The 26,520-nt window shown below is 46.8% G+C and overlaps 1 protein-coding gene across 7 annotated transcripts in view; it reads left to right on the top strand.

Annotated features, from left to right (window-relative positions):
- Positions 1 to 22,068, top strand: part of NMNAT1 (nicotinamide nucleotide adenylyltransferase 1) — a 47,123-nt gene extending 25,055 nt beyond the window's left edge. For 4 of the 7 annotated variants that reach the window (XM_016953779.4, XM_016953770.4, XM_054662651.2 and 1 more), the window contains 4 exons: positions 4,382 to 4,552; positions 7,959 to 8,142; positions 13,405 to 13,544; positions 14,678 to 22,068. In XM_016953779.4, coding sequence (XP_016809268.1) covers positions 4,438 to 4,552; positions 7,959 to 8,142; positions 13,405 to 13,544; positions 14,678 to 15,078 — 840 coding nt within the window. In that variant the 5' untranslated portion in view covers positions 4,382 to 4,437 and the 3' untranslated portion in view covers positions 15,079 to 22,068. Of the gene's footprint in view, positions 1 to 4,381; positions 4,553 to 7,958; positions 8,143 to 13,404; positions 13,545 to 13,631; positions 14,236 to 14,677 lie in introns of those variants that run through there. The other 3 variants (XM_016953799.4, XM_063805073.1, XR_010155026.1) reach the window with 2 other exon arrangements.
- Positions 22,069 to 26,520: the final 4,452 nt, after the last annotated feature.

The following is a 26,520-nucleotide window of genomic DNA, read 5'->3' as shown; positions in this document are numbered from 1 at the left end:
GACCAGCCTGGGCAATATGGCAAAACCCCATCTCTACAAAAAATACAAAAAAACAATTAGCCAGTGCATGCCTGTAGTCCCAGCTGCTTGGGAGGCTGAGGTCGAAGGATCACTTGAGCCTGGGAGATGGAGGTTGCAGTGAGCTGAGATTGTACCACTGTACTCCAGCCTGGACAACAGAGTGAGATACTGTCTCAAAAATCAAAAAACAAAAGACAATTCTAGTAACATAATTTGCAACATTCATAATAGCTATATTCATAGCATGTTTGAAATTTTCCAAATGTAGTTTTTTGTTTTTGTTTTTGTTTTTGAGATGGAGTCTCGCTCTGTTGCCCAGGCTGGAGTGCAGTGGCGCGATCTTGGCTCGCTGCAAGCTCCGCCTCCTGGGTTCACGCCATTCTCCTGCCCCAGCCTCCCGAGTAGCTGGGACTACAGGTGCCAGCCACCACGCCTGGCTGATTTTTTTGTGTTTTTAGTAGAGACGGGGTTTCACCATGTTAGCCAGGGTGGTCTCGATCTCCTGACCTCGTGATCTGCCCATCTTGGCCTCCCAAAGTGCTGGGATTACAGGCGTGAGCCGCCGCGCCTGGCCTGCCAAATGTAGTTCTATGTCTTGGATCTGTATTGTTTCATTTAATCCTCAAAACAATCAGGAGGTAGGTAGTATTATTTTCTACTTTTTAAGATTGATTAAAAACTGGGACAAGGTGGGCACGGTGGCGCATGCCTGTAATCCCAATACTTTGGGAGGCCGAGGCAGGTGGGTCACTTAAGGTCAGGAGTTTGAGACCAGCCTGGCCAACGTGGTGAAACCCCGACTCTACTAAAAAAAAAAAAAACAAAAATTAGGCCTGGCACGGTGGCTCACGCCTGTAATCCCAGCACTTTGGGAGGCCGAGGTGGGCAGATCACGAGTTCAGGATATCAAGACCATCCTGGCTAACATGGTGAAACCCCGTCTCTACTAAAAATACAAAAAATAATTAGCCAGGAGTGGTGGCGGGCACCTATAGTCCCAGCTACTCGGGAGGCTGAGGCAGGAGAATGGCATGAACCCAGTAGGCGGAGCTTGCAGTGAGTCTAGATCGCGCCACTGCACTCCAGCCTGGGCGACAGGGTGAGACTCTGTCTCAAAAAAAAAAAAAAAAAAAAATTAGCCAGGTGTGGTGGCACGTGCCTGTAATCCCAGCTACTTGGGAGGCTGAAGCAGGGAGGATTGCTTGAACCTGGAAGGCAGAGGTTGCAGTGAGCTGAGATCGTACCACTGCACCCCAGCCTGGGTGACAGAGCGAGACTCTGTCTCAAAAAAAAAAAAAAAAAAAAAAAAAAGCCAAAGAAAAAACCTGGCACAAAAGGAAGGTTAAGTTAGGGTTAGGTTGCCCAAGGTCATGCCGTTGGAGCTGCAATTTGAAGCCAGGCAGCCTAATATCAGAGCATAGGCTCTTAACTCTTCTGTTATATAGGCGGGAAATCATAGGATACTTTCTTGTAGAGTCTGACTAATCCAAGCAAAAAGACCTGCAGTACTGACAGGTTACTGAACAGTTATGGCCCCTGTGCACAAGCCCTACCTACCCACTCAGCCTGTCCCATCAGCTCTTTTTGAAGAAACTTTAAAATATATCATGAATATTGGTAGAGAAATAGAGATGATAATCTGTTGGGGAAATGAGTAGAATACCATAAACAGGAGTATTCAGAGGATAGGGCTCTTGGAAATTAAGAGTGTAATGGCAGAAGTGAAAACTAGGCAGATTGGAGGATGAAGTTGAGGCTATCTGGAAATTAGAGCATGAAGGCAGGAGGTGGAAAATACAGAAAAAATGATTAGATGCTTCAGCTCTAAATAATAGACATTTTCAGGCCAGGCACAGTGGCTCATGGGCGGCTGAGGTGGGTGGATCACTTGAGGCCAGGAGTTCGAGACCAGCCTAGCTAACATGGTGAAACCCATCTCTACTAAAAATTCAAAAGTTATCTGCGTGTGGTGGTGCATGCCTGTAGTCCCAGCTACTTGGGAGGCTGAGGCAGGAGAATTGCTTGAACCTGGGAGGTAGAGGTTGCAGTGAGCCGAGATCGTGCCACTGCACTCCAGCCTGGGTGAGAGAGGGAGACTCTGTCTCAAAAAAATAAATAAATAATAGACATTTCAAAAGAACAGATAAAATGGGAGGCAGAAAATCATCAATGAAAGAATTCAAGGACATTTTCTAGAACTGAATGTTATGAGTTTCCAGACTGAAAGGACCTGCCTGCCCTGTGCTCAGCATGATGGATGGAAACAAAACTGCACTAGAGGACAGCATTGTGAAATTTCAGAACACTGTGGACAAAGAGAAGACCTTACAGGCTTCAAGACAGGAAAAAAAAATGACATTCAAAAGCTCCGGAATTAGAAGTGGCTTTGGATTTCATGCTATTAACATTGGAATCTAGAAGCAATGCCTTTGAAGTTGTGAGAGGATGATTTTCAACATAGTCTGGAGATAAACTATATTGGGCAGTTTGGGAGAAGGTAGTCAAAGGGTATGAGGGCTAATCTTTATAGATCATAAAGTCAATGGGCACTGTTATAGTTGGATAAATTAAGAAATGGCATTATAAGCACATAATGTAGAGTTATGGTAGAAACTACCAGAAGAAATAGCTGAAAAAGTTAAAAGTGGCTGGATGGAAGGGATGATGAGTGGAATATGATTGATGGCTGTTGGTTTTCATTAAGGGCCTGTTTTACCCTGTGATGTTCTAGATCTATATATATGAATTAGTTGAATAAGAAATTTTAGGCCAGGCGCAGTGGCTCATGCCTGTAATCCCAGCACTTTGGGAAGCTGAGGCGGGCAGATCACGAGGTCAGGAGATGAAGACCATCTAACATGATGAAACCCCGTCTCTACTCAAAATACAAAAAATTAGGCAGGTGTGGTGGCAGGCACCTGTAATCCCAGCTACTCGGGAGGCTGAGGCAGAAGAATGGTGTGAACCTGGGAGGCGGAGCTTGCAGTGAGCTGAGATCACGCCACTGCACTCCAGCCTGGGCAACAGAGTGAGACTCCCGTCTCAAAAAAAAAAAAAAATTTAATAAAAACCTAAAATTGGATGCCTTATGTTACTTCATTAGGGTTATGGAAGGATCAGTGGAATAACTGATATGAAAAAGAGGTTTGTAAATTCTATTATTTAGTGGAAAGTTATGATGTTACTATCATGTTGACTAAAAGGCAAAAATGCTGTATTTGGTAGATGATAATATTGTTGTATTAACTGTGGCCACAATAGTGCAATCACAAAACTTGAGTGACATATGATAATGAACACTAATTTTTGTTTTTGAGACTAGGGTCAGCTTGTTGGCTTGACGATCTGAGCCAGGTTTGGTTGATCTCACTTGGGTTTGCTTATGTGTCTGAGCAGATGGACTGTAGTTGGCTGGTCGGGAATGGCTGTGTTCCCCACATGTGGGATGGTTGAATCTCTATCAGTGGGAGCATCGGTGCTCTCCCACATGTTCTGGCTTCCTCCACACTAACACTTGTGCCACATTCTTTTGCCCAAAGCAAGTCAAAAAATGTGGAGAAGTCACTTCCATCTCTTCATGGTAGAAGTTGCAAATTCACATTGAAAAGGAGGGATGGAGATGTGGAAACATTTTTAGAGTTAGTATAATGATTGAAGCCAATTTTTTTTTTCTTTTTGAGATGGAGTCTCTCTCTGTCGCCAGGCTGGAGTGCAGTGGCGCAATCTTGGCTCACTGCAACCTCCGCCTCCTGGGTTCAAGTGATTCTCCTGCCTCAGCCTCCCAAGTAGCTGGGATTACAGGTGCCCGTCACCACACCCAGCTAATTTTTGTATTTTTTGTAAAGACGAGGTTTCACCATGTTGGCCAGGATGGTCTCGATCTCTTGACCTCATGATCCGCCCACCCCAGCCTCCCAAAGTGCTGGGATTACATGTGTGAGCCACCACGCCCAGCCAAAGCCAAATACTTTTAATCCATCTATTGGGAATGAGAATGTGGAAGGACATCAAAAGACCTATAACTGGGCTGGGCGTGGTGACTCATGCTTGTAATCCCAGCACTTTGAGAGACTGAGGTGGAAGGACTGCTTGAGACCAGTAGTCTGAGACCAGCAAGCAACATAGCAAGACCCCCATCTCTACAAAAATTAGTCTTTAAAATAATTAGCCAGGCTATTGGTATGTGCCTGTGTTCCCAGCTACTTGAGAGGCTGAGGTGGGAGCATCACTTGAGCCCAGGAGTTTGAGGGTGCAGTCAGCTGTGGTTGCATCACTACACTCTAGCCAGGGTGGCAGAGCAAGACCTTATCTTAGGGAAAAAAAAATGCATAACTGAATTTATTTTCTTTTTCCTTTGTAGACAACAAGGGAGGTGTCACAGTTTTCCATTTAGATCAACAACTTCAAGTTCTTACCATGGAAAATTCCGAGAAGACTGAAGTGGTTCTCCTTGCTTGTGGTTCATTCAATCCCATCACCAACATGCACCTCAGGTTGTTTGAGCTGGCCAAGGACTACATGAATGGAACAGGTAGGAGCAGTAACCAAAAGTGGCTTAAGACTAGAGAACCAGCTGGGTGCAGTGGCTCACACCTGCAATCCCAGCATTTTGGGAGGCTGAGACGGGAAGATCACAAGGTCAAGAGATCGAGACCATCCTAGCCAACATGGTAAAACCCCGTCTCTACTAAAAAATACAAAAATTCACTGTGCCTGTAGTCCTAGCTACTTGGGAGGCTGAGGCAGTAGAATCGCTTGAACCCGGGAGGCGGAGGTTGCAGTGAGCTGAGATTGCTGCACTGCACTCCAGCCTGGAGACAGAGCGAGACACCATCTCAAAAAAAAAAAAAAAAAAAAAAAAGACCAGAGAACCGGCATGACTGGGTCTGTTTCAGAATACACATTTCATCGACTGGGCACAAACATGCTGTCCTGCTCCCTTGTACAGTGAATTCTTAGCCAAAAAAGAGGGTGAAGTATGAGGGAAGAATTGAGCATCTGGCTATGGCCTGTAGAATAGAAAATACAGCCAGGTACAGTGGCTCACATCTGTAATCCCAGTGCTTTGGGAGGCCGAGGTGGGAGGATCACCTGAGGCCAGGAGTTTGAGACCAACCTGGGAAACAGAGAGAGACCTCATCTCTACAAAAAAAATTGTAAACATTAGCCAGGTATGGTGGCATGTGCCTGTGGTCCCAGCTACTCAGGAGACTGAAGTAGGAGGATTGCTTGAGCCCGGGAGGTCTAGGCTACCGTGAGCCATGATTGCACCTTTGCCCACCAGCCTGGACATCAGAGCAAGACCCTGACCACCCCTCCCCAAAAAAAGGAATTTGATTCTGTCATGCCTGTGCTTAATCTTCTTTAGGAGTTTCCCATTACTTAAGGCAAAAAGCGAAAGCTTGTACTTTAGCATACATAAAACCTCTAGGATCAGGCACAGCTTTTTAAAAGTTTTCTTTTTTCTTTCTTTCTTTCTTTTTTTTGAGATGGACTTCACTCTTGTTGCCCAGGCTGGAGTGCAGTGGCGCGATCTCGGCTCACTGCAACCTCCACCTCCTGGGTTCAAGCAATTCTCCTGCCTCACCCTCCTGAGTAGCTGGGATTACAGGAATGTGCCACCACGCCCGGCTAATTTTTTGTATTTTTAGTAGCGACGGGGTTTCTCCATGTTGGTCAGGCTGGTCTCAAACTCCCAACCTCAGGCTTCCCAAAGTGCTGGGATCACAGGCATGAGCTACCATACCCGGCTAAAAGTTTTCATAAACAATGCATGAGGCTGGGCGTGGTGGCTTACGCCTGGAATCCCAGCACTTTGGGAGGCCAAGGCAGGCAGATCACAAGGTCAGGAGATTAAGACCATCCTGGCTAACACGGTGAAACCCCGTCTCTACTAAAAATACAAAAAAATTAGCCGGGCTTGGTGGCGGGTGCCTGTAGTCCCAGCTACTTGGGAGGCTGAGGCAGGAGGATGGCGTGAACCTGGGAGGCGGAGCTTGCAGTGAGCCAAGATGTCACCACTGCACTCCAGCCTGGGTGACAGAGCGAGACTCCATCTCAAAAAAAAAAAAAAAAAAGCATGAATAGGCTGGGCGTGGTGGCACACACCTGTAATCCCAGCACTTCGAGAGGCAGAAGGGGCAGATTACCTGAGGTCAGGAGTTTGAGATCAGCCTGGCCAATGTGGCAAAACCTTGACTCTACAGTGTCTCGCTCTGTCGCCCAGGCTGGAGTGCAGTGGCATGGTCTTGGCTCACTGCAACCTCCACCTCCTGGATTCAAGCGATTCTTTTGCCTCAGCCTCCCCAGTAACTGGGATTACAGGCACACAGCACCATGCCCGGCCTATTTTTGTATTTTTAGTAGAAATGGGGTTTCACCATGTTGACCAGGCTGCTCTTGAACTCCTGTTCTCAAGTGATCCTCCCATGTCGGCCTCCCAAAGTGCTGGAATTATAGGCATGAGCCACCATAACATAGCATAACCATAACAGTTTCATGTGTATCCTTCCACTCTTCTTTGTATGAATTTATATGCAAACATTTGTGTGTATACACAGATTTTTTTTTTTTTTTTTTTTGTGGAAATGGTTCTCACTCTGTCACCCTGGCTGGGCAGGCTGGAGTACAGTGGCATGATCACAGCTAACTGCAGCCTTTACCTCCCGGACTCAAGTGAGCTGCCTGCCTCAGGCTCCTGAGTAGCTGTGACTACAGGCATGCCACCACATCTGGCTATTTTTTTTTTTTTTTTGGAGACAGAGTCTTGCTCTGTCGCTCAGGCTGGAGTGCAGTGGCATGATCTCAGCTCACTGCAAACTCCGCCTCCCAGGCTCACGCCATTCTCCTGCCTCAGCCTCCCGAGTAGCTGGGATTACAGGCGCCCGCCACCACGCCTGGCTAATTTTTTGTATTTTTAGTAGAGACAGGGTTTCACCGTGTTAGCCAGGATGGTCTTGATCTCCTGACCTCGTGATCCACCCGCCTCGAACTCCCAAAGTGCTGGGATTACAGGAGTGAGCCACCGCGCCTGGCCTAATTTTTTAATTTTTTGTAGAAACTGGGTCCCACTGTTTTGCCCATGTTGGTGTTGAGCTCCTGGGCTCAAGTGATTCTCCTGCCTTGGTCTCCCAAAACACTGGGATTACAGGTGTGAGCCACCACACCTGGCCTCGATTTTTTTGTTACGTAAATGATCATATAATATGCTGATAGATAGATGGATGGATGGATGCTAAAGCTCACTATTTGCCTATGACATTGAGAAATGGGCTTTTGCATACATCTAGGTGGACAATACAAATTAAGGCTTTTTACAAAGTAATTTGGCAATATCAATAGAAATTTAACTGTATAGGGGAATGAGGTGAAGTACAGAGTGTCAGTTGGGGAAGATGAGAAAATTCTGGAGATAGCGATGGTTGCACAACAGCATGTTTGCAGTTAATATCATAGAACTGTACGCTTGGGTATATTTTACCATAATTTCAGTCAGTTAATTGATCAATCAGCTAATAAGCTGGAATCCCTAAAGAAAGAGAATCTGTGATTATAAAACAGTATTGGCCAGGTGTGGTGACTCATGCCTGTAGTCCCAGCACTTTGGGAGGCTGAGGCAGGCAGATCACTTGAGGTCAGGAGTTGGAGACCAGCTTGGCTAACATGGTAAAAACCCCATCTCTACTAAAAATATAAAAATTAACCAGCATGGTGGCATGTGCCCGTAATCCCAGCTACTCAGGAGTCTGACTCAGGAGAATCGCTTCAACCCAGGAGGCGGAGGTTGCAGTGAGCCGAGATCACTCCAGTGCAGCCTGGGGAACAGAGCAAGACTCTGTCTCAAAAAACAAAACAAAACAAATAATATTGATCGTAATATTTCCTGTGCATAAAGTCTAATTTGTTATACCTAGTGTGAAACCTAACTTTTTATCTAGGAAGGTACACAGTTGTCAAAGGCATCATCTCTCCTGTTGGTGATGCCTACAAGAAGAAAGGACTCATTCCTGCCTATCACCGGGTCATCATGGCAGAACTTGCTACCAAGAATTCTAAATGGGTGGAAGTTGATACATGGGAAAGTCTTCAGAAGGAGTGGAAAGAGACTCTGAAGGTGCTAAGGTATTTATGGTGTAATCAACTTTGTCAGTTCTGTGTAAATGGCTAAGCGGCTTATGTTTTTACCATGTTTCAATGTTGCTTACATCTGTGAACATACAGATTTGCAAAACTGTCACGTGTGTTGTAAGCCATTCCTGTGGAAGGTTACTACAAGACTGTAGAGCACAGCACCAAAGGATGGGTCTTCCTTAGCCCCTCTGTGTCTTTCATTATGTTTTAAGTTGTTTGCGGCCAGGCGCGGTGGCTCACGCCTGTAATGCCAGCACTTTGGGAGGCTGAGGTGGGTGGATCAGCTGAGGTCAGGAGTTCGAGACCAGCCTGGCCAACATGGTGAAAACCCGTCTCTACTAAAAATACAAAAATTAGCCGGGCATGGTGGCGCATGCCTGTAATCCCAGCTACTTGGGAGGCTGAGGCAGGAGATACACTTGAACCCCAGGGATGGAGGTTGCAGTGAGCCAAGATTGTGCCACTGCACTCCAGCCTGGGTGACAGAGCGAGACTCCATCTCAAAAAAAAAAAAAAAAAAAGATGTTTGCTTGCTTGCTACTATGTGATACCACTGTTAGAAAATAGAGGAAGCCTGCCTGGGCTGTCTGTGCCCCAAATGAGAAAGGGAAAATTGCAAGAAGATGTTATTATCATCAGTCTTCCTAAGTATAAAAGAGACAGGCAGATAATTTAAGGAAGAGAAGCATCCAGTGCTGCTTGATCATGGACAGGCCTGATTCGTGTGCTGCTTCCATGACAGCATGTGGGGGGGGAGTCACAGATCTCTGTGCCCATACCTTTGAAGCAGTTCTAGTTAAGGGTTCAAAAACCAGAGTAAGTGACATCTAATTATTTCTCTTTTTTTTTTTTCTTTTTGAGACGGAGTCTCGCTCTGTCACCCAGGCTGGAGTGCAGTGGTGCATTCTCGGCTCACTGCGACCTCTGCCTCCTGGGTTCAAGCAATTCTCCTGCCTCAGCCTCCCAAGTAGCTGGGACTACAGGTGACTGCCACCACGCCCCGCTAATGTTTTTGTATTTTTAGTAGAGATGGGGTTCTACCTTGTTGGCCAGGCTGGTTTTGAACTTCTGACCTCAGGTGATCCACCTGTCTCAGCCTCCCAACACCTAATTATTTCTTTTCTTTTCTTTTTTTTTTTTTTTGAGATAGAGGTTCACTCTTGTTGCCCAAGCTGGAGCGCAATGGCATGATCTTAGCTCACTGCAACCTCTGCCTCCCGGGTTCAAGCCGTTCCCCTGCCTCAGCCTCCCGAGTAGCTGGGATTACAGGCGCCTGCCACCACGCCTGGCTAATTTTTGTATTTTTAGTAGAGCTGGGGTTTCACCCTGTTGGCCAGGCTGGTCTTGAACTCCTGACCTCAGGTGATCTGTCCATCTCGGGCCTCCCAAAGTGCGGGGATTACAGAGGTGAGCCACCGCACCTGGCTGACACCTAATTATCTCTTAATGTTATTTTGATTTTTTTAAACTTTATTTTCTTTTTTTTGTTGGAGATGGGGCCTCGCTATGTTGCCTATGCTGATCTCAAACTCCTGGCCTCAAGCAATCCTCCCACCTAGGCCTCCCAAAGTGCTGGGATTACAAATGTGAGCTACCATGCCTGGCCTGTTGTTATCTTGAGTTTAAAATGAAAGGGCTTTCTGAAAAGCCTTTCTGTTTAGTATCTGTTCTTAGAGTTCTGAACTTTCCAGTGACTGACTGTATCATTTAGGGTTCAGACTAGGAAATAGAAACCACTCTGGATATTTTAAGTGGAAAGAGATTTAAGTACTTAGGCAAAAAGTACTTAAAAGTGCTGAGGCCGGGCGTGGTAGCTCATGACTATAATCCCAGCACTTTGGGAGGCTGAGGCCGGCAGATCACCTGAGTCCAGTAGTTCAAGACAAGCCTGGCCAACATGGTGAAACCCTGTCTCTACTAAAAATACAAAATTAGCTGGGCCCATGCCTGTAATCCCAGCTACTAGGGAGGCTGAGGCAGGAGAATTGCCTGAGCCTGGGAGGCAGAGGTTGCGGTGAACTGAAATTGTGCCACTGCACTCCAGCCTGGGCAGCAGAATGAGACTGTCTCAAAAAACAACAACAAAAAAAAGTAAAAGGGCTGGAGAAGTGGAAGTCAGGGTCACTCCTCCGATGTTGCCGTCAGAGTTCAACAAACCAATTCCGCTTCTGCTGCTATTGAACTGTCTCAGTCTCCTGAAGTTGGTGACGGACAGTGGACTCCAGCATCCAGCCACCACACCCACACTAGAAAGGATTACTGGCTATAAATAGCGCAATAATAGGATCAGGCCGGGCATGGTGGCTCACACCTGTAATCCCAGCACTTTGGGAGGCCGAGGTGGGTGGATCACCTGAGGTCAGGAGTTCGAGACCACCCTGGCCAACATGGCAAACCCCGTCTCTACTAAAAATACAAAAATTAGCCAGGCGTGGTGGCACATGCCTATAGTCCCAGCTACTTGGGAGGCTGAGGTGGGAGAATCCCTTGAACCCGGGAGGTGGAGGTTGCAGTGAGCCGAGATTGCGCCACTGCACTCCAGCCTGGGTGACAGAGTGAGACTCCGTCTCAAAAAAAAAGATTACTTGTCAGGCTCCACAGTCCCAGGATGATGGCCTCTGTCCTCCTTCTGCCTTCCAAATCTCTCAGGAGAGAATCTCATTAGCAGAAATCGCAGTCAAGTCCACAACCTGCTGCAAGGACCTCTGGGAACTGTGTTGGGCAGGATTGGGCACTGAGTCAGTAGGAAGTATCTCACACAGTGATCTCTCAAGAGGACTTCCTTTTCAGACTTGGCAGGGAGAAGAGTCTCCACTGCTTGATGGCAAAAAATTCTCCCATGAGGGAGCAAGTTCCTGGGCCACAGCCCTACCCGACCCTCTGGCTTTATAGTAACCTTATTGCCCATTAAATAGTCAACTCAGCTGCTCAGAAGGGTTGGGATGTAGGGGAATAAAGGCCCACAGTTGGATCCCACAAGTGTAGTTGATGTTATTTGGGTAACATTGCACAGTTTGAAAACAGTGGGCACCCTGCTGCCAGCCCAGAATAGAGCTATACACAAATCCTGCTTAGGGCCCCTTCCTTTAAGGCCTCAGGCCCTTGCCGCTCTAGGACCTTCTCCTTGGCGTTCTGGTTCTTTGTCACAAGATTAAGCCACACTCTTCCATGGTCAAGAGTGTGGGCTCTGGACCAGACTGCTGGGGTTCAAGTCCTGGCTCTGCTATTAATACTTTTAAGTTAAATGACCTTAGGCAAATTAGTCAGTGTCCTCTCTCAATGGGGTAATAAACAATTCTGATATGAGAGATGAGCAGCACATTAAAACCAGAAGTATTTTCAGTGAAACTAGCTGCAAGGTGGCAGTAATATAGCCGCTTTGTAATAACCAAAATGTTCAGGCTGGTCATGGTGGCTCACATCTATAATCCCAGCACTTTGGGAGTCTGAGGCAGGAGGATTGCTTGAGGCCAGGAGTTCAAGACCAGTGTGGGCAACATAGTGAGACCTCATCTCTCAAAAAAACTAAAGTTAGCTGAACATGGTGGCACGTGCCTGTAGTCGCAGCTATTTGGGAGGCTGAGGCGGTAGGATCACTTGAGCCCAGGAGTTTTGGTTGCAGCGAGCTATGATTGTGCCACTGTGCTCCATCCTGGGCAATAGAGTGAGCCTGTGTCTCTGAAAAACAAACCAAAAAAACCCCAAAACATTCACTCAATCAAATTGTTATTGAGGCTGGGCGCAGTGGCTCACGCCTGTAATCCCAGCACTTTGGGAGGCCTAGGCAGGCAGATCACAAGGTCAGGAGATCGAGACCATCATGGCTAACATGGTGAAACCCTGTCTCTACTAAAAATACAGAAAAAATTAGCCGGGCGTGGTGGTGGGCGCCTGTAGTCCCAGCTACTCGGGAGGCTGAAGCAGGAGAATGGCGTGAACCTGGGAGACGGAGGTTGCAGTGAGCTGAGATCGTGCCACTGCACTCCAGCCTGGGCGACAGAGTGAGACTCCATCTCAAAAAAAAAAAAAAAAAAAAAAAAAAAATTGTTATTGAATGCCTCCTCATAGACTCTGCTAGGAGCTGGAGTAGCAACTGTAAGCGTCCTTTCTCCTTCCCTTACGGAGATAATAATATTTATGATATAGGATGTTGAGAAGATTTTTTTTTCTTTTGAGGCGGAGTTTTGCTCTTGTTGCCCAGGCTGGAGTGCAATGGCGCAATCATGGCTCACTGCAACCTCCACCTCCTGGGTTCAAGCGATTCTCCTGCCTCAGCCTCCCGAGTAGCTGGGATTATAGGCATTTGCCACCACACCCAGCTAATTTTCTATTTTTAGCAGAGACAGGGTTTCTCCATGTTGGTCAGGCTGTGTCTCGAACTCCTGACCTCAGGTGTTCCACCCGCCTTGGCCTCCCAAAGTGCTGGGATTACAGGTGTGAGCCACCACGCCCGGTCGAGAAGATTTTTAATTTTTTTTAGTCTTCCACAACAGTCATCTTATGTTGAGAAGACTTAATCAGATAATCCATGTAAAGGATTCAGTGTAATGTGTGGCATATGATAAATAATGTTGGCCAGGCACCTATAATCCCAGCACTTTGGGAGGCTAAGGCGGGCAGATCGCTTGAGGTCAGAAGTTCAAGACCAGCCTGGCCAACATGATGAAACCCCATCACTACTAAAAATACAAAAAAAATTGGCTGAGTGTGGTGGTGCGCCCCTGTAATCCCAGCTGCTCGGGAGGCTGAGGCAAGAGAATTGTTTGAACCCAGGAGCCAGAGGTTACAGTGAGCTGAGATCACACACTGCACTCCAGCCTGGGTGTCAGAGCAAGACACCATCTCAAAATAATAAATAAATAAATAATGTTAATGATATTCTTTTTTTTATTTTTTTGAGACGGAGTCTCACTCTGTCGCCCAGGTTGGAGTGCAGTGGTGCGGTCTTGGCTCACTGCAACCTCTGCCTCCCAGGTTCAAGTGATTCTCCTGCCTCAGCCTCCCGAGTAGCTGGGATTACAGGTGCATGCCACCACACCCGGCTAATTTTTTGTATTTTTAGTAGAGACAGGGTTTGACCATGTTAGCCAGGATGGTCTCGATCTTCTGACCTCATGATCCGCCCACCTCGGCCTCCCAAAGTGCTGGGATTACAGGTGTGAGCCACTGTGCCCAGCTATAAATAATGTTAATGATATATTCTAATGGAGCATGTGAGAAAGAGAAATATTCTATTGTTTTGTTGTTTTATAGACACCATCAAGAGAAATTGGAGGCTAGTGACTGTGATCACCAGCAGAACTCACCTACTCTAGAAAGGCCTGGAAGGAAGAGGAAGTGGACTGAAACACAAGATTCTAGTCAAAAGAAATCCCTAGAGCCAAAAACAAAAGGTTTGTATGTTTTAGCAGGACCCACGGACTAGAGTTGATAAGATTCTGTAGCTGAGCAAACCCCTGTGTATTTTTTTTTTTTTTTAGATGGAGACTCGCTCTATCACCCAGGCTGGAGTGCAGTGGCATGATCTCAGCTCACTGCAAGCTCTGCCTCCTGGGTTCATGCCATTCTCCTGCCTCAGCCTCCTGAGCAGCTGGGACTACAGGTGCCTGCCACCACGCCTGTCTAATTTGTTTGTATTTTTAGTAGAGACGGGGTTGCACCATGTTAGCCAGGATGGTCTTGATCTCCTGACCTCATGATCCGCCCACCTCGTTCTCCCAAAGTGCTGGGATTACAGGCGTGAGCCACAGCGCCTGGGCCTTATTTTTTTTTGTTTTTTAGAGATGGGGTCTCACTATGTTGGCCAGGTTGGTCTTGAACTCCTGGCCCCAAGCAGTCCTCCTGCCTTGGCCTCCCAAAGTGTTAGGATTACAGGTGTCAGCCACTATGCCTGGCCTTTATTTTCATTTTATATTGCATACTTGTGGGTGTCTGGAAAATGCCCCTTGTTAGTTGCATGAAGTGAAGGAGAATAAAAGGCACTTGGAGCTTATTTTTCCTGCAGTGGTCTCTAATCTTTGAGGTGTCCTGGGTCTCTTTTGGGAATCTGATTCTCATAAAATAAAAGCTCATAAAAACTGTGAACTGTCATTCTTTTTTTTTTTTCGAGACAGAGTTTTGCTCTTGTTGCCCAGGCTGGAGTGTGATGGCACGATCTCGGCTTACTGCAACCTCTGCCTCCCGAGTTCAAGTGATTCTCCTGCCTCAGCCTCTCAAGTATCTGGGGTTACAGGCGTGCGCCACCACACCCAGCTAATTTTGTATTTTTAGTAGAAACGGTATTTCACCATGTTGGTCAGGCTGGTCTCAAACCCCTGACCTCAAGTGATCTACCCGCCTCGGCCTCCCAGAGTGCTGGGATTACAGGCTAGAGCCACCGCACTCGGCCTAAGCCCTCATCCTTGAAAAGCACATACGTATCTTCATTTTGATACAGTGGGTTATTAGAAAAGTAAACCCCTTTCCACTTGGAGGAGGTAGAGGGGAAGAAAAAGCATACCCCAAAGCTCTGTTTTATTCTTCCCAGCTGTGCCAAAGGTCAAGCTGCTGTGTGGGGCAGATTTATTGGAGTCCTTTGCTGTTCCCAATTTGTGGAAGAGTGAAGACATCACCCAAATCGTGGCCAACTATGGGCTCATATGTGTTACTCGGGCTGGAAATGATGCTCAGAAGTTTATCTATGAATCGGATGTGCTGTGGAAACACCGGAGCAACATTCACGTGGTGAATGAATGGATCGCTAATGACATCTCATCCACAAAAATCCGGAGAGCCCTCAGAAGGGGCCAGAGCATTCGCTACTTGGTACCAGATCTTGTCCAAGAATACATTGAAAAGCATAATTTGTACAGCTCTGAGAGTGAAGACAGGAATGCTGGGGTCATCCTGGCCCCTTTGCAGAGAAACACTGAAGAAGCTAAGACATAGGAATTCTACAGCATGATATTTCGGACTTCCCATTTGGGGATCTGAAACAATCTGGGAGTTAATAACTGGGGAAAGAAGTTGTGATCTGTTGCCTAAACTAAAGCTTAAAAGTTTAGTAAAAATCGTCTGGGCACAGTGGCTCACGCCTGTAATCCCAGCACTTTGGGAGGCTGAGGCAGGTGGATCACGGGGTCAAGAGATCGAGACCATCCTGGCCAATATGGTGAAACCCCATCTCTACTAAAAATACAAAAATTAGCTGTGTGTGGTGGCACGTGCCTGTAGTCCCAGCTACTTGGGAGGCTGAGGCAGGAGAATCGCTTGACCCCAGGTGGTGGAGGTCGCAGTGAGCCAAGATTGCACCATTGCACTCCAGCCTGGCGACAGAGCAAGACTCTGTCTCAAAAAAAAAAAAAAAAATTTAGTAAAAATCAATGGTAAGCTAAAATAAGTTTTTGTTTGTTTATTTGTTTTTGAGATGGAGTCTCTACTAAAAATACAAAAAATTAGCCGGGCATGGTGCCACGTAACTGTAATCCCAGCTACTTGGGAGGCTGAGGCAGGAGAATCGCTTGAACCCGGGAGGCACAGGTTCCAGAGAGCCAAGGTTGTGCCACTGCACTCCAGCCTGGGCAAAAAAGCAAAACTCCATCTCAAAAAGAAAAAAAAAAAAAGACCGGGTGTGGTGGCTCACACCTGTAATCCCAGCACTTTGGGAGGCCTAAGTGGGTGGATCACGTGAGGTCAAGAGTTCAAGACCAGCCTGGCCAATATGGTGAAACCCCATCTCTACTAAGAATACAAAAAATTAGCTGAGCATGGTGGTGGGCTCCTGTAGTCCCAGCTACTTGGGAGGCTGAGGCAGGAGAATCGCTTGAACCTGGGAGGCAGAGGTTGCAGTAAGCCAAGATCGTGCCATTGCACTCCAGCCTGGGTGACAGAGCGAGACTCCATCTCAAAAAAAAAAAAAGCCTGACAGCTAGCAGGTTTCAGGATCCATCTGCCAAGTTAGTGAAAGGCTGGAGCCTCAAATCATACAGATGAGGGTCATTTTCTCCTCCTTAGCTTCTTGGAGTTTAAGAGTTGAAGGAGTCCTGAAAAGTAATGATAGAGCAAGATGAAGCTATCAGAACTGAATTTGGACTTCCTCTGGGAAACCACACCTAGTTCATCTGAAGTGTCACGTAAACTGCAGAAAGGTTCCAGTGCTGGAAACTTCTCTCATACTGTCGTGCCTTCCTACTCAGAAGTGCCTGTGCCCTGCTCAGCTGTGACTACTGACCTCAGGACCTCACTGGACAAGGCATGTGGGGACCCTTGCAGGAGCCCTGGTAAGGGTACAATGATCCTATTGTTTTTTGTTTTTGAGATGGAGTCTCACTCTGTCTCCCAGCCTGGAGTGCAGTGGTGCGATCTCCGCTCACTGCAACCTCCGCCTCCCGGGTTCAAGCAATTCTCCTGCCTCAGCCTGCTGAGTAGCTGGGATTACAGGCACCCACTACCATGTCCGGCTAATTTTGTATTTTTAGTAGAGATGGGGTTTCGCCATGTTAGACAGGCTGGTCTTGAACTCCTGACCTCAGGTGATCTGCCCACCTCGGCCTTCCAAAGTGCTGGGATTACAGGCATGAGCCACTGCACCCAGCCTGATCCTATTGTTGCACTATTTATGGAGCAACAACTTTGTACAAAGAACAAGCTTTGTACAGAGAACAAGCTTGGCTTTTTCTCCTAACGCCGAGGATGCTGTTGATGCTGCCACGTAATAGCATAATTTTGGGTGTCCTCAAGGACAGAACTTCCACTTTGAATAATGGAAGTTAGAACAATGAATTTCACAGGGGAATAAATATTAATGACTGATGTGAAGAAAATATGCCATTGTTTATTCCCTCCTGCATCATTTCCATAATTTGCTTTTGTACTGTCAATTTAGAGGAAATGTGTGATGCTGGTGTTTTGTTTGGCTTGTTTGTTTGATGCTGGGGGTTTTATGTGTTGTACCCTTTACCCCTTACATTGTGTAATTTGAAAGTGGCAAACAAACCTGCAGTAAAAGTCCTTGATTGGCATCTTCATTCGGATGATGGAGAGCCTTTGTGGTAGTGTTTGCCTATGTGAACAGCAGGCCTTTCAGATAAGAGAAGTGGCTTTTCCTTGGTGATGAAGGGGTAGAGATTGAGCCATGGGGATGGTTTAGGTTAAAGAATGCTTTTTTTTGGCCATCATGAGGATCTAACAACAGAGTAGAAGGAAGGATGCCCTAGGTCAGCATGCAGGGTGGTGGGAGGGCTTTCATCTTCCTTACCAAGCCTCTCTTTTCACTTTTCTAGAAGTCCAGAAGTTGTTATATGATGAAATAGCCTCCTTTAACGTTTATTTCTGGGTGCCAAGGGAGGCCCATTCCTCTAACATTCTCATAATTTTTCTCAAAGGCCTATGATCTAAACATTTCACCACGGCATCCACTCAGCTGTGAGGCTGCGTACACAGTCTCCACCTCTGAAATCTGAACTTCGTTTACCAGTGGTGCTGTTTGAACTTCATAATGTCAGCACTTCCTGAACACTTACTGTGTGCTTGGCTTGTGCTCCTGAGTGCCTTATATCATAAGGAAACGGCAAAATCAGGGGACTGGTATAAATGGTGAGCTGAGCTTGAATCTAAGCTTTGCCTTCAGAGCCAGTACCCCTAATCTCTCTTTCTGTAAAATATTACTTTTTAAAGAATGAAGTTGTAGTCAAATCTTGAAATTTTTCATTTACCCTAAGTGAGGACAAATAAAGCTTTCAACAACAGTTTGTGGTAGTCTGATGGAGATGAGTCCGACGTATTCAGTCCTCACGGAAGGACTAGGCTGAACTTGCCCAGTGTTAGCAATTCCTTGGAACTAGAACAGTGGAATCCGAGGGAGAAGGTGATATGGGCCATAATTAACTTTTGTGTTTGTGTGTGTGTGTATGTGTGTGTGTGTTTGCTTCTGAGACAGTTTTGCTGTGTCGCCCAGGCTGGAGTGCAGTGGCACAGTCTCGGCTCACTGCAACCTCTGCCTCCTGGGTTCAAGCAATTCTCCTGCTTCAGCCTCCCAAGGAGCTGGGATTACAGGCGTGTGTTACCACGCCTGGCTAATTTTTGTATATTCAGTAGAGACAGGGTTTCACCGTGATGGCAAAGCCGGCCTCAAATGATCCGCCCACCTCGGCCTCCCAAAGTGCTGGAATTACAGGTGTGAGCCATCACGCTCTGCCCAGATAGGGTTTTTGACCTGTCATAGTGGTGCCTGGTCCCATTATTCTCTGTTTTGACTCTGCAGGGATGATCACTGTCCCCTTGCTATCCTTTAATGAAACTGTCACCTCGGTTTCAGAACTGGAATTCAGATCCATTTCTCCCTCACGTGTCTTATCAAGTCTAAATGACTTGCCGTGGACAGTGTTTCCCAAATCAAGTTAAGCTGCCCAATAAATTTTTCCAAAACAATGGATAACCTGACAATTACATTGTAAAACATTAGGGAAAATAGCAAACACACAAAATTAGTGGTAATAGTATAATGAACCCCTACGTACCCATCAACTTCAAGCATAACATTTTGCCAATCTTCATCTACACCTGTTTTGTTTTGCTGGAGTCTTTTAAAGCAAATCCCAAATGTGTAATTTTACCCATAAATACTTCAGTGTGAGGAATGCTAGAGTCCAATTTGTACATTAATACAAGTATATCAGCGCCGGCGTGGTGGCTCAGCCAGGCTTGGTGGCTCACATCTGTAATCCCAGCACTTTGGAAGGCCAAGGTGGAAGGATTGCTTGAGCCCAGGAGTTCAAGAACAGCCTGCGTAACATAGCAAGATCCTATCTTTAGAAAAACAAACAAATAAATAAAAAACATGTACTGGCTGGGCACAGTGGCTCACGCCTGTAATCTTAGAAATTTGGGAATCAGAGGCAGCAGATTGTTTGAGCCCAGGAATTCTAGACTAGCCTGGGCAACATGGCAAAACCCTGTCTCTACCAAAAATACAAAAATTAGCTGGGTGTGGTGGTGTGCGCCTGTAGTCCCAGCTACTCAGGAGGCTGAGGTGAGAGGATGGTTTGAGCACAGGAGGCGGAGGTTACAGTGAGCTGAGATTGCGCCATTGCACTCCAGCCTGGGTGACAGAGCCAGACCCTGTCTCAAAAAACAAAACAGGGCTGGGAATGGTGGCTCAGCCTGGGCATAGTGGCTCACACCTGTAATCCCAGCACTTTGGGAGGCCAAGGTGGGTGGATCACCTGAGGTCAGGAGTTCAAGACCAGCCTGGCCAACATGGTGAAACCCCGTCTCTACTAAAAATACAAAAAATTATACGGGCGTGGTGTCAGGCGCCTGTAATTCCAGCTACTTGGGAGGCTGAGGCAGGAGAATTGCTTGAACCCAGGAGGCAGAGGTTGCAGTGAGCCCTGATCATGACACTGCATTCCAGCCTGGGCAACAAGAGCAAAAACTCCCTCTCAACAAACAAAAACAAAACAAGTGTACTAAGTCCAGTGCGGTGGCTCACACCTGTAATCCCAGCACTTTGGAGGCCAAGACAGGAGGAGCACTTGAGCCCAGCATGAGCAACAGAGTGAGACCCTGTGTCTACAAAAATTTTTTTAAAAATTAGCCAGGCAGCAGGGCGCAGTGGCTCACACCTGTAATTCCAGCACTTTGGGAGGCCGAGGAGGGCAGATCACAAGGTCAGGAGATCAAGACCATCCTGGCTAACACGGTGGAACCCCGTCTCACTAAAAATACAAAAAATTATCTGGGCGTAGGTGGCGGGTGCCTATAGTCCCAGCTACTTGGGAGGCTGAGGTAGGAGAATGGCGTGAACCCGGGAGGCAGAGCTTTCAGTGAGCCGAGATTGTGCCACTGCACTACAGCCTGGGTGACAGAGCAAGACTCCGTCTCAAAATAAATAAATAAATAAATTAATTAATTAATTAAAATAAAATTAGCCAGGCATGGTAGCTTGTGCATGTAGTCTGAGCTACTTGGGAGGCTGAGGTGAGAAGATTGCTTGAGCCTGGGATCTGGAGGCGTAGTGAGCTGTGATTACCCCACTGCACTCCAGCCTGTGTAGCTGAGACCCTGTTTCAAAAAAAATGAAATAGTGCAGCTAAAAGTATCAATGTCACCAAAGCAGAAGACCCAAGTCTCCAGCCACACTTTTGTTGAGACAATAGTATTCATAAAGTGATTTTCAAAATTTTTATTTACTTACTTATTTCCCACTTCATAAGCTGGTCTAGCATGAAGTATGGTTTTTTTGGTGGTGGTTGTTTTTTTTGAGACAGAGTCTTGTTCTGTCACCCAGGCTGGATTGCAGTGGCACGATCTTAGCTCACTGCAACCTCCACCTCTCAGGTTCAAGAAATTCTCCTGCCTCAGCTTCCCGAGTAGCTGGGATTACAAGCGCACACCACCGTGCCCAGCTAACTTTTGTGTTTTTAATAGAGACAGGGTTTCTCCATGTTGGCCCGGCTGATCTCAAACTGACCTCAAATGATCCACCTGCCTTGGCCTCCCAAAGTGTGGGGATTACAGGTGTGAGCTATCACACCCAACCAAAGTAGTATTTTATTTAACATTTATATCTTCAGCAACTTAAGCATGTTCGAAACTGAACCATAATTTTGCTCTCAAATGGATAAATAATCATAAGAAAGCTGCTTAAGAAGAAAGGGTACCTTGGCTGGGTGTGATGACTCATGCCTGTAATCCCAGCACTTTGGGAGGCCAAGGCATTTGGATCACCTAAGGTCAGGAGTTCGACACCAGCCTGGCCAACATGGTGAAACCCCGTCTCTAATAAAAGTACAAAAATATTAGCCAGGCATGGTGGCAGGCACTTGTGGTCCTAGCTACTCAGGAATCTGAGGCAGGAGAATTGCTTGAACCTGGGGAGGCAGAGGTTACAGTGAGCCAAGATCGTGCCACTGCACTCCAGCCTGGGTGACAGAGCGAGACTCCATCTCAAAAAAAAAAAAAAAAAAAAAAGGGTACCTTGATTTTTTTTTTTTTTGAGACGGTCGCAGGTTCAAGTGATTCTCGTGCCTCAGCCTTCTGAGTAGCTGGGATCACAGGCGTGTGCCACCACACCCAGCTAATTTTTGTATTCTTAGTAGAGATGGGGTTTTGTCATGCTGGTCTCTAACTCCTGGCCTCAAGTGATTCTCCCACTTCTGCCCTTCCAAGTGCTGGAATTACAAACATGAGCCTCTGTGCCCAGCCAAAAGTACCTTGATTTTATTTATGATATAGATAAGGAAAGGAGGCAGAGAAATTCTGGGCAGAAGAGGGTGGGTCCCCAATGAGGGCTCCCCACCTGGAGCTGAAAAGCCTGATACTATGGCCCAAAGTGAGCGTTTACATCCCTGTTTGCCCTCTTGAAAGTTGCCTTTTCCATGACTACCCATGGCCCACCCCCCATCCTGTGCCCATGAAAATCCCAGGCTCAGCTGGGCACAGTAGCCTGTAACCCTAGCACTTTTGGAGGCCAGGGCGGGCAGATCACTTGAGGTCAGGAGTTCAAGACCAGCCTGGCCAACATGGCGAAACCCCACCTGTACTAAAAATACAAAAATTAGCCAGGCATGGTGGCGGGCGCCTGTAATCCCAGCTACTCAGGAGGCTGAGGCACGAGAATCACTTCAACCCAGGAGGTGGAGGTTGCACTGAGCCAAGATCGCGCCACTACACTCCAGCCTAGGTGATAGAGCGAAACTCAGTCTAAAAAAAAAAACCAAGCTCAGCCAGCAGAGAAAGGAAAAGCAGCTGGATATTGGAGACTACGGTTGGACGGCAGAAAGAAGTGGCTTGACTTCAGAGGGACAGCTTCATGGTGTAGCTTTGAAGAGGAGTCCAGGGGAAGATTACCTTCTTGCTCCATCCTCTTTTCAGCTCCTCTTCCCACTGAGAGTCACTTTCATTGGCAATAAATTTCCATGCATTTACCATCTTCAATTCATTTGTGCTACCTCATTCCTCCTGGACACTGGACAAGAACTTGGGTACCACAAGTGCGGGTGCAAAAGGCTGTCACACTGACCCTCCACTGAGCTGTTAACACTTAAGCTGTCCACAGCAAAGCTAAAAGGGCATTGTAACACCCCTTCTGGGGCTTCAGGGGTTGCAGGCACCCTCACCAGATGCTGCTGCGGGGCCCACACAAAGTTTTGCTCCTTCAGGTGCCCAAAAGTACTTGCCCCAGCTCCTGCACCCGCTCACCTGCATGCTCCGCCTCCCATAAGGGGTGGAACACAGCAGGTCCAAGTGAGTGGAATGGCCCCTGCCAGCGCCAAAGTGGCTGGCTAGTTCCAGCGCCCCTGCATTCCAGTTCCTGCCAATGAAGGGGTCAGGGAAATACCCTGCTTCAAAATGTATCAGAATTTTTTTTCATTGCAAGTAGCAGGAAGCTCAACTCAAAGTGGTCTAAACACGGACATCTATACTCAGAAGTACAGACATAGGGCAGAATGGAAGGTGTGTAGGTTTGTAGGTGCTGTGAGTCGACACTGTCATCGGGGACCCGGGTTCTTTCCATCCCTCTACACTTCCAGTCACAGTGTCTTAAATCTAGTGCCCTTGAGTTATAGGAGGGTCACCAGTAGCCAGGCTTCCTAGTTCATGTTCAGGAGTGACTCCTCATGGCTCCCCATGGCTCTGTTAAAATCAAAGAAACATCTTTTCCAACAGCCCTTTCAAACTCCTCATCGCATCTCACTGGCTGATTCAGTCATTTAAACCTGCTTCTCCCTAAAGCTGATCACTGGCTAAGCTAATAGGGTTTCCGGGATTGGTTTAGCCTGATACTAATCCAGGTCTACCTTCAGGAGCCAGACCAAACTCCCTATTGGCATTGCATTCTTGCAGTAGGGAGGGGAGGTATGGATGGTGTGGAGTCCACCACAAGGTCCATGCCAGTCTTTGCTGAACCAGCATCAGACTCCATCAAGCAACAGATGAGAGGTTCCATGATAAAGTGGCCCTCAGCAATCCCCATCCATTGCTGTCTAGGAAGAACAGTGCTTGTACACAGGTTCAGGACCTCAGTCTTGGCTGTAATCTTCTGGTTTACTTTGCCAGCACCAAACAGAAGGAAAGAAAGGGCTCAAATTTGACCAAATAAATTATGCTTCTCCTTCCAGAGATAACCTTGAGTTCTGTCTAGGAAGACATTAGAATTGTAAAGGAAAAAAAAATTACTCCTTATCCTATGGCAAGTGGAGTCTATGTCTACTTCAGCTGAAATTAAATCCTGTCCATAATAGATGACCCTTGCTCAAGCTGGCCAGAAGCCATACCAACCAGCACGAAGGTTAAAACTATTATTAGTTTTTTCTGTGATTTTCATTTTCAGGCCAAGTTTTAGAACAATGAGATTTTAAGAATGGGAAGTAAGTAAGATTTCTGCATATCCTGTTCTCTTAGTCAGCTGAATTTTTTTTTTTTTTTTTTTAGACAAAGTCTTGCCTCTTCACCCAGGCTGGAGTGCAATGGTGCGATCTCAGCTCACTGCAATTTCTGCCTCCTGGGTTCAAGCAATTCTCTTGCCTCAGCCTCCCCAGTAGCTGGGATTACAAGCCTGGCTAATTTTTGTTTTTAGTAGAGACGGGATTTCACCCTGTTGGCCAGGCTGGTCTTGAACTCTTGACCTCAAGTGACCTTCCTAACTCGGCCTCCCAAAGTGCTGGGATTACAGGCGTGAGCCACCGCACCAAGCCTGGAATCTATGTCTTACAGTTATGAGAATCAACAGCTAGCTCATTATGGGCAAGGTGATGTCACTCTGGCTTCTCAATGAAAATGGCATTTCTCCCTTGGAAAAGGTCATAGCCAGTCAGTCAGTCAGTCAACAAACATTTATTGAGTACTTACCAGGCACTGTGCTAGACCCTGGAGATACAGGAGTGGTGAATGAAATGAACATGGGCTCTGCCCTGGAAAGCTTCATGGAAAAGGCAGTCAATAAAAAAGAAAAAAGATAATTATGGATTATAATAATGATAAAGGACGTAAGCAGAGATGTGATGTGGAATAAGTGTGTATTAGGAGCATATAGGAAGGCTGTTCTGAGAAGATGACTCTCAAGTTCTTGAAGATATCCAAGTACTTTTCTGTCCACATTCTAAACCAACTGAAAAATAAGACGGAAAAAAAGCAACAAAAGGGCTGAGCACAGTGCCTCACGCCTGTAATCCCAGCTACTCTAGAGGCTGAGGCAGGAGAATTTCTTGAACCTGGGAGGCAGAGGTTGAGCCACCCCACTCCAGCCTGGGTGACAAAGCGAGACTCTGTCTCTAAATAAATAAATAAGTAAATAAATACTTTAGGTTTAGATTTTTTTTTTTTTTTTGAGACGGTCTCAGTCTGTCATTCAGGCTGGAGTGCATTGGTTCCATCACGGCTGACTGCAGCCTCCACCTCCCAGGTTCAAGCGATCGTCCCACCTCAGTCTCCCGAGTAGCTGGGACTACAGGTGCATACCACCACACCCAGCTAGTTTTTTATTTTTTGTAGAGACAGGACGTTGCCATCTTGCCCAGGCTGATCTCAAAATCCTGGGCTCAAACGATCCTCCCTCCTCGGCCCCAAAATGCTGGGATTACAGGCATGTGCCACCACGCCCAGCCTAGGATTATAATTTTTTTATAGATTACCTCTACCTAGTTGACAAAAATGGTTCAGTGGCTGTTGCCCCGAGAGCAAGCATTCATTCCAGTTTACCAGGGACTTTTCCAATTTTAGCAGCAAGAGTTCCATGTCCCAGGCACTCCTTCAGTCCTAGTTGTTCCAATCCTAAGAGGATGAGCAGAGGCCAGGGGTGTTTAGGGACAATTCCTCTCCATGGAGACCATGACTAGAAAAGACTGTACCCCTATGGCCGGGCGTGGTGGCTCACCCCTGTAATCCCAGCACTTTGGGAGGCCGAGGTGGGTGGATCACAAGGTCAGGAGATCGAGACCTTCCTGGCTAACACGGTGAAACCCCGTCTCTACTAAAAAATACAAAAAATTAGCTGGGCGTGGTGGCGGGCGCCTGTAGTCCCAGCTACTCAGGAGGCTGAGGCAGGAGAATGGTGTGAACCCGGGAGGCGGAGCTTGCAGTGAGTGGAGATCGCACCAATGCACTCCAGCCTGGGCAACAAAGCAAGGCTTGGTCTCAAAAAAGAAGAAAAAGAAAAGAAAAGACTGTACCCCTAATAGTGACTTTTGAGCTGGAAGCCAAAGGAGCTAACCAGGCAAAAACTAGGAGGAAAAACATCTCAGAAAGAGGAGACACCAAATACCAAGACTCTGAAGGAAAGGGTGTGATGTGATTAGAGGAACTGAGTTGGGGGAGACAGGATGTACTGCTGGTGGAGGAGTGGCCAGGAGCCAAACCAGGAAGGACGTTGTGAACCTAACCATGAGAGTGAGTGCAAATTTCCTTTTAAGAAAAATAGGACAGGCCAGGAGCGGTGGCTCGCACCTGTAATCCCAGCACTTCAGGAGGCCTAGGTGGGTGGATCACCTGAGGTCAGGAGTTCGAGATCAGCCTGACTGATACGGTGAAACCTCATCACTACTAAAAATACAAAAATTGGCCGGGTGTAGTGGCATGCGCTTGTAGTCCCAGCTACTCGGGAGGCTGAGACAGAATTGCTTGAACTCAGGAGGTGGAGGTTGCAGTGAGCCAAGACTGTGCCACTGCACTCCAGCCTGGGCAACAGAACGACACCCCATCTCAAAAAAAAAGAAAAGAAAAAAGATAGGACAATACTGAAGGGCTGTAAGCAAGGAGTGAGAAGATCTGAATTACATTCCTTAAAAGCTTGCCGGGGCTGCGTATGGAGAATTGTTTTGAGGGGCTCAGAAGGGAAGCAGCAGGTCCAGATGAAAGATTTTTATAAGTGGTCCTGGCAAGAGATGATGGGGACTTGGGTTAAGATGGTAGAACCAAGAGGACTTGCTGAGGGACTGGATTTTGGCCAGCAGAGAAGATGGAAATTCACAAATCTACTGGATTCTTAGCTTGAGCATCCAGGGGCCTAATGGAATATATGGAGATAAGGAGAGCTGGAAAAAATTTTGTTCTTACACTTTCTAGCTTAGCTGCGTCAAGTTTCAGATGCCTTTAAGATAGTCAAGTGGAGACGTCAAGTAGGAGGCGAGAGGTGGCACTGAACGTGCAGGCAGGTTACCTGGGTTTGAATCCAGACTCTGCCAACTATATGACCTCGGGCAAGTTAGTTAACCTCTCTATGCCTCAGTTTTTAGCTCTGTCAAAGGGAGTTAATAAAATAACTATTGGAGAAGTAGGATTTTGCAACAAATAATAATACACATAGCACTCAACAAATGTTAGCTTTTTTTTTTTTTGCAACAGAATCACTCCGTCTCCCAGGCTGGAGTGCAATGGTACGATCTCTGCTCA

The sequence above is a fragment of the Pan troglodytes genome, chromosome 1 (genome assembly GCF_028858775.2).
Source record: "Pan troglodytes isolate AG18354 chromosome 1, NHGRI_mPanTro3-v2.0_pri, whole genome shotgun sequence".
Taxonomy (NCBI): Eukaryota; Metazoa; Chordata; class Mammalia; order Primates; family Hominidae; genus Pan; species Pan troglodytes.
The sequence above is the reverse complement of the archived record's forward strand: the minus strand, read 5'-3'. Positions and strand labels throughout refer to the sequence as shown.